General features: G+C 39.3%; 2 protein-coding genes across 3 annotated transcripts; both read left to right on the forward strand.

The window, feature by feature from the left end:
• Positions 1-761: 761 nt before the first annotated feature.
• On the forward strand, positions 762-6312 carry LOC122028178 (acyl-carrier-protein phosphodiesterase PptH-like). Of its 2 annotated transcripts, XM_042587212.1 has the most exons (7): positions 762-1441; positions 1629-1748; positions 1839-1892; positions 3990-4153; positions 4913-5089; positions 5171-5370; positions 6138-6312. In XM_042587212.1, the coding sequence occupies exons 1-7, from the start codon at positions 1022-1024 to the stop codon at positions 6224-6226; spliced, it is 1224 nt and encodes a 407-aa protein (XP_042443146.1). In that variant the 5' UTR covers positions 762-1021; the 3' UTR covers positions 6227-6312. The 2 variants fall into 2 exon arrangements, with proteins under 2 accessions (XP_042443146.1, XP_042443153.1); XM_042587219.1 differs by lacking the exon at positions 6138-6312 and having other exon boundaries at positions 764-1441; positions 5171-5507.
• Positions 6228-6908, forward strand: LOC122028196 (NDR1/HIN1-like protein 6). Its single transcript, XM_042587228.1, has one exon. It carries the CDS (start codon positions 6423-6425, stop codon positions 6906-6908), a length of 486 nt encoding a protein of 161 aa, XP_042443162.1. The 5' UTR covers positions 6228-6422.
• The last annotated feature ends 484 nt before the right edge of the window (positions 6909-7392 follow it).

Below are 7392 nucleotides of genomic sequence, written 5' to 3' on the forward strand. Positions count from 1 at the left end.
GCTGATGAAATAACAAAAATTGAAGGAGAACAGTTTGTGTACAACCTGCGCAGGCTCAGTGTTCATTTTTTTCCCCCATTTTTCACTTAAATATTCTGATTCATTTTTTTCCCCCATGTGATGCAATAGGACTTAAACCTCTTTGACAGTTTTAATGTGGCTAAAAAATATTTTAAAATAAAAAATTATTAATTAAAAAAATTTGCCCTGCCCCTGGTTTCATGGTTTTGATAGTTAAACTGCATACATTCTCGTAATGAGTTTTTTTTAGGGGGTGTTTAGTTGATGGATTTGGGAATGAGAGAATAGAATGATAATAAAATATAGTGTTTAGATTGTGGGTTTAGGAATTATATTTTGGGAATGATTATCATATTTATGGAAATCAACCAAACTCATATAATTTGATGGGTTTCATTTCCATTTCTATTCTCATTTCATCGTACTATCAAACTCATATACATAGTTATTCTCATCATTTAACCAAACACTCCCTTAATGTATGATTGACTGCGTTTTTGTATTGTATCTGCTTGGCATACGTCGAACTAGTTGAGATGAGAGAAAACCGAGATAAATTGATTTTGGTGTTCTTGCAGGGGCAATTTTGATGAATCTTAAGGATGAATAATTAGATGCTATTGCTGCGAATCCAACGCGATGCTAACATTGAATTTGGTATGTGCAAAGGATCTAACGGAAGTCACCGAGTGCATAATGACGTCGCTCGAGAGGGTTACTTTTGGAATTTCATCGGATATATCCTCAGTTTGGCTGTCTTTTCCCTTCGATGGATCCGTAGAGACTCCGTGCTTGTGAATTTTGAACTGCCGATCGATCTTGCAGATCCTCTCAAGGATGCTTTGGCGCAGTCACCAAGTCAAAGCCCGTGCCTTTACGCTGTAGAGCCCGCCTTTTCACGAATTTCGCTACCTTTTCCAATTCATGTTCCGAAGCCGCTGCATGTTTTCTCCTGCAAGATTTCCCAGTTCATTCGATGCCTAATTGATTAGCTTCTGCTATGGCGGCAGCCCTAGCGTGCTCGCTGCCTTGTCCCCCATCACCGAGCTTGGTTAATCGTTTACCGGACGGATTCAGTCATTTGGCTGTCGGACGATGCGCCAGACGCACGAAGGTCGCATCTGTTGGAAGACAACGGGTGCTGCCTGCAACCTGTTTGTTTCATGGTCCGTGTGATTCAGGTGACATTAGAATCTTTGTCGTATCGGATTTGCATACAGACTATGGAGAGAACATGGAATGGGTGAAGCGCCTTCCGACTGTGTGGCACAAGGGGGATGTCCTCATTGTCGCCGGAGATGTGGCGGAAACAATCAGCAATTTTGAGCTCACCATGTTGCAGTTGAAGAAGAGGTTTGGCAGCATCTTCTATGTGCCGGGGAACCATGACCTGTGGTGCCGAAGAGAAGGTGGAAAATTTGTAAGATGTTCTAACTAGTATTGGGTGCTCTTCAGTACTGCATCGATCAATAATGAGACTGTTCCATCCTTTTCGGATTAACTCCTATATGTGAATTTCTAACATGCTAATGTAGAGAGAATGCTGTAAAAGTGTACACGTTTGTGATTTCATTGCGTTCAACTGATATTCAATTTTGTCATCCCAGACGGATTCACTGGAAAAGCTGAGTGAATTGCTTGAAACATGTAACGAGTTAGGAGTACAAACTGCTCCGAAAAGTATGGGCAGTGTGGGTATCATTCCATTGTTTTCATGGTATCACAAGGTAAACATTAACTGATGTGATTTTTAAATAATCAATTATGTGTTCCTTTTGATTTTGAATGTTCAAATGCCGTGGTGATTTGTTTTACAGAGTTTTGACAGAGAGAAAGATATAACTAGTGTTCAAATTCCCTCACTTGAGATGGTAAGATGTAAATTTGTGCTTGTTAATTTTCAGAATGCTCTTAGTGAGAATTGAGCCTCACCAACAACTTCAATCTACCCAAGACATCCAGATTGGTACGGGTGCCTAGGATGTTGCACAAATAGACCACTCAATTTAACATACGAAATTAATCAAATACATACATTCAAGCACCATGTCAATGTGTGGGGTTTGACTTGCTCCTAAGCCACAGAGTGTTTCCAGGCTTGTTTAGGAGCATATGATATACAATTCAAGGTTTGTACAAGTCCTGGGGACCCAAAGCTTAATGTAAACCTGAGGCTCCATGGGTCGACCAGCTGGGTAGTGGGTTGTTGATGCTTGGGTCACTATCACTAATAAACTGTAGAGTTTCTTTAGTTATTTAAGGTTTTGCTAATGAACTTAGAATTTTGATATTGCACCTGGTAATGTTGTGTTACCATTATCATGATAATGCCTTTCTATTTTTATACTCCATGAACTGCTGACCTCTGATGATGTTGAGGTTTAAATAACCTTCTAATATGGTTTCAATACAAGAATTATGTGGTTGTTTTCCAGATTCGTTATCTTTTTAGCTACATGTCCAGCATCTTCATTTGCTTTGTCACAGAATTAGTACTCTTTTGAATAAGGAAAAATTATTTCACATAAGCAATTTCAATTTCAACAACTTAATTCCAATTTTTTTTAAAAGAAATATATATATATTCCAAATCAAACCTTATGATGTTGTTCGAAGTTCCATTTTAATTGTGATAATAATTAGTACCTTCTTATTTACAATGTTCACATTCCTTCAGAACAGTCACAGTCCTTTAAAATTACAACCTTATTAGATGTAGAATTGGGACATAACTTCTACTTAACAAGTTAATTATGATGTCGAGCCATTTAAATTGTGATAATAATTAGTAACTTCTTATTTAAAATGTTCACACTTCTTCAGAACAGTCAGAGTCCTTTAAAATTACAACCTTATTAGAATTGGGACACGACTCCTACTTAATGTTTACACCAAAGAAACACAGCTGATCCTTCTTTACTGCTTTCTTGTTAGGTTAAGATGTAAACATCATCAATGGTTCAAACATGAAATCATACATTGAATATTACATGAGTAGTCGAGCCAACATGTTCAGGAAGATTAACAGCAGCACTATAGTGAGTTTCCATATCTAGAACTAGAATAAGATACAAACCAACACAATATCAACAAACACTTTTAACATGCATAATCGAGTTATTGATTGGGTGTTTCATAGTTGGGCAGATCATTTTTTTAACCTGAATCAGATAATGTTAATCAAATTATCTCCCCTATCTCATAGTTCTAATTTAGGCTTGGACCAGTTCCCACGAGGGTGCCCAGTTGGCTAGAGGGTGACAACTTTACTACAGTGGGGCAAGGGGTCAATTCCCGGCAAGCACATGCCCTCAAGGAAAAAAAAACCCTCTCACCCTCTAGCCAATTGGCGGTCGGTAGGTGACCCTATGATTTACCTCCATTCAGATAACCTGGGGATTGACTGTGGCGGGTGCCTGGAGTGAAGGTAATCACTTTTTGCTACAATAATTCAGCTTGGACCAGGTTTATGGATTTAGTTGATAAAGTTTTTAGTTTAGTCCCATCTTAAAACTTCAATGCAAATTGCTTTGCTGATCATCTTTCATGCACGATCTAATGGTCAAGTTAGTATGGACCTACTTCATGGACATTAAAATGGTAGAGAATGGTGAGATTCCAACTAGTTGACTGAGGGGCCTTCACAGAGATTCATGGACATCACAGAGAAAAGCTCAGGGATAGACACATAAATTAATGGCCCACCATTTTCACTTTTGTGGGCCCCATCACTTTATGTGTCTATCTCTGAGATTTTCTTGGAGATTTTTCCCTTTGCATATCATTTTTCTTTCCAAAATGACCAAGCCTAGAAAAGTATGCTAGTTGTTTTCCTTCTTGATAAAGTTGGCATCAGGTTGTTGATGGTGTTGCTTTCAGTTTATATTTGTGGCTTTATTGTGCATAACAAAGACCTTGTTATGATACATGCTCTTAATTGTGATTCTTATTTTCCTATCCATAACCAGGCATGCAAGGATTTTCACGCTTGTAGGTGGCCCTCACAACTATCAAGTGATGATGTTGCCCTAGCTCACTTCTTTGATACTATGAATGAGAAGAACCATGAACTTATTCAAGAAATGCAAAAGAATTGCTCTCAGTTGATAACATTCTCTCATTTTGTCCCAAGGTAATTTTGTATTACAACTGCATTGTCCAGATTTGTGATCATCAGTATTAATGTTGGTGAATCGATAATGCAGGTCCTAGGTGCTAGTGACATCTATTGGGGTTTTTTTAGTTACAAAGACTTGCATTCCCTTGATGTCAACCGACTCAATTGTTTGCGAGAATGCTGATATCCATTGTTTTCAATTGATGAAATGGCTTAATTCACATCATTTTAATCATCTCTTTCCCAAGATACTATACTAACATGGGAAAACCCAAGTACCAGAAATCATTTTAATCACCTCTTTCCCAGGGTACTATACTAACATGGGAAAACCCAAGTACCAGAAATCATTTTAATCATCTCTTTAACACTGTAACTGTCAGTCTCAAACTCAAATGAACAAGTGCTCCACCCTTCGACAAGTGTAAAATTATTCCAAAATCGTTTTGGAATATGGATCTTAACTAGACCCCTTGTGAGGCTAGTCCATCACTGAAAAACCATAAACTTTACTTTCACTAAGATTTGACATTGAATAAAACTCAGTAGCAAAAATAGGATTCAAGAACCAAATAGAGTTGGACATGAATCTCACTTGGAGAGGTGAGGTTAGTAGGTGATGCATCAAAATCAAAGTAAGGAATAGAAGCAAACATTAAAAATGTATTTGTAGTCATCATTAACTAGATTGCTTTCATAGAAATTTTACACTTAGGAGTAAATTTCATTATGTACTTATATAACTTATACATTGGAACTTGATTGTTGCAACAGGCAAGACTTATGTCCAGAGAAGAGAATGCTTTTTTACCCTAACCTTCCAAAGATAATTGGCTCTGATTTTTTGGAGGCCAGAATAAGGTCCATACATGGAGAAAATAAAAACAGGTCAGGTTGTCATATATTTGGCCATACACACTTCTGCTGGGACGCTGTACATGATGGTATCAGGTACATGTTCATGCATTTTATTTCATTCTCCATGTCGTAAATTGGTCATCTGAAAGAAAGATTAACAATATTGCAATGCAGATATGTCCAAGCTCCTCTAGCATATCCCAAGGAAAGGAAGAGGAGGATGAATGGTGGAGAAGACTGGCTGCCATTTTGCATTTACCACAAGGGACTGACTGATAGATTATCACCTTCATACTGGTCTGATTATTATTCCATCAATAAGAGAGACCCAGATAACACTGATCTCGCTCCATGGGTTTCCAGATTTTACAGAAGTAGGGCAGGTCCTTTTTCTTAGTTTTATTTATTAGCGAACAAAATTCATTGCCTTCTGGTTCATAAGCTGAACATATTTCTGAAAGGAAAAAAAAAACAGAATTCTGATTCATCTCTGGTTAATGCCTTGCTCAAACGTGCTGTTCGAACTGTTCTGTATTCTTATGAATTTACATAAGACAAAATGGTGTCCAATTAAATGGAGGAATTAAACCACTCAAAAATTAATACTAGATAAATATTCCTAGAAGAGTCAGGAGTCCAAGTTTGATCTTAGTTGATGATTTGAAAGCGGTTTAGTCCATCAAACAGTTGATTTAACTAACTTAATGGGCCAAAATAGTTTTTCCTTAAAATCAACTGACTTCTTAGAATTATTACTTCTAATGTTACATGCTTATTTTGAGGATTGGGTAAGCGATCCTATTGATATTCAATCTACTACTATTTTTGTTTCTACTTGGTGATTCCCTTGTCATATTGCACCCCAAGGCGATGATACAGCCGCAGAGTGCATTTTCTATTTCTCATTCATCTAAGGCAATGAATGATACAGGGCTAAACTATAAATTTATGCAGTAGAACTGGTCATCTTTGATGTGATAGGAAGAAAGAACCGCCTGCAGGTTCCGGCAGGAAAATAAACATTTAATTGATTTTTCTGATATATCGAAGCCAGTTCAGAATTCTTTAGCATAATCTAATCCAATTTTCAATTTATTATCGTCATCAATTCCTCCGCCGACGGTATAAATACTCCGTGCAGTGTCTAATAACTCGAAGCCGCATCACGACGATCGATCAAATCTCCATGGCCGATCAAAAACGAGTACATCCGATGATGATGGACGTTGAGTCGCCGCCGTCGACCATTTCCGGCAAGTCCTCAATATCAGAAAAGGCCGCAGCCGCAATCTCTCCCACTCTCACAGCACCACCCGAGAAGAGGCTCCGCCGCCGCCGTTGCTGCTGTCGGTGCTTCTGCTGCGCCGCCTGCGCCCTCGTACTCCTGGCCGCCGCGCTCGGCATCTCCTACCTCGCTCTCGACCCCATGCTGCCGGCCTACTCGGTCGACCGCTTCCAAGTCACCTCCTTCGACATGTCCGGGACCGGCACCGTGCGCGCCGCCTTCAACGTGACGGTAACTGCGTCGAACCCCAACAAGGGGCTCGGCATCTGCTACGCCCACGGCTCGCGCTTGCGCGTCCTCTACTCGGGCCAAACCTTGTGCGAGGGGGCGCTGCCGGCGTTCTGCCAGGGGCACCGCAACACGTCGGTGCTGACGGTGGCATTGGCGGCGGGGGAGGCGGTGGAGCTGGGAAGCGCCAAGGCGGAGGATCTGCGGCGGCAGGAGGAGGAGAAGACGGTGCCGCTGGAGTTCGAAGGGGAGGTTCCGGTGAGGGTGACGGTGGTCGGAGCGGCGAAGCTGTGGGAGGTGGTCTCGTGGGTAAGGTGTAGCTTGGTGGTCGATAGCTTAAACGCTCGTCAGCAGATCCATATGAAGAGCAGCAGCTGCAAGTTTAGTGTTCATCTCTGATTAATTATGCTCTCAATTCACAAATATATATATATATATATATATATATATATCCTTTCATTAATTATCATTTTCGAATCATTTAGAGTATAATATATATATATAACCTTTCATTAATTATCATTTTCGAATCATTTAGAGTATAATTATTTGGATGGAAAATACAAACAAATGTCTAATACAAAGTGGTCTAAGAGCATCCATAATCCATAATGGGAGCTCTCCTTATGGACATGGCATAGGAGAGGGAACTCCCTCAAGGAGCTTCCATTGTGGACTTAGCATAAGAGAAGTATAGGAGGGAGCTCCCTCAGTTTTTGGGAAGAAGGGGCTACTAGTCACTTTTTTTAATTTTTTTATTTTAATTAAAATAAATTTTTTATTTTAAAATAAAAAAATCAATATAATTTTTTATTTTCCCTTAACTCTATTATGCTTCCTATTTTCATAATAAATAGTATTAAAATAATATAAATTATTCCTA

This window comes from Zingiber officinale, chromosome 1A (assembly GCF_018446385.1).
Source record: "Zingiber officinale cultivar Zhangliang chromosome 1A, Zo_v1.1, whole genome shotgun sequence".
In the NCBI taxonomy this organism is placed as follows: Eukaryota; Viridiplantae; Streptophyta; class Magnoliopsida; order Zingiberales; family Zingiberaceae; genus Zingiber; species Zingiber officinale.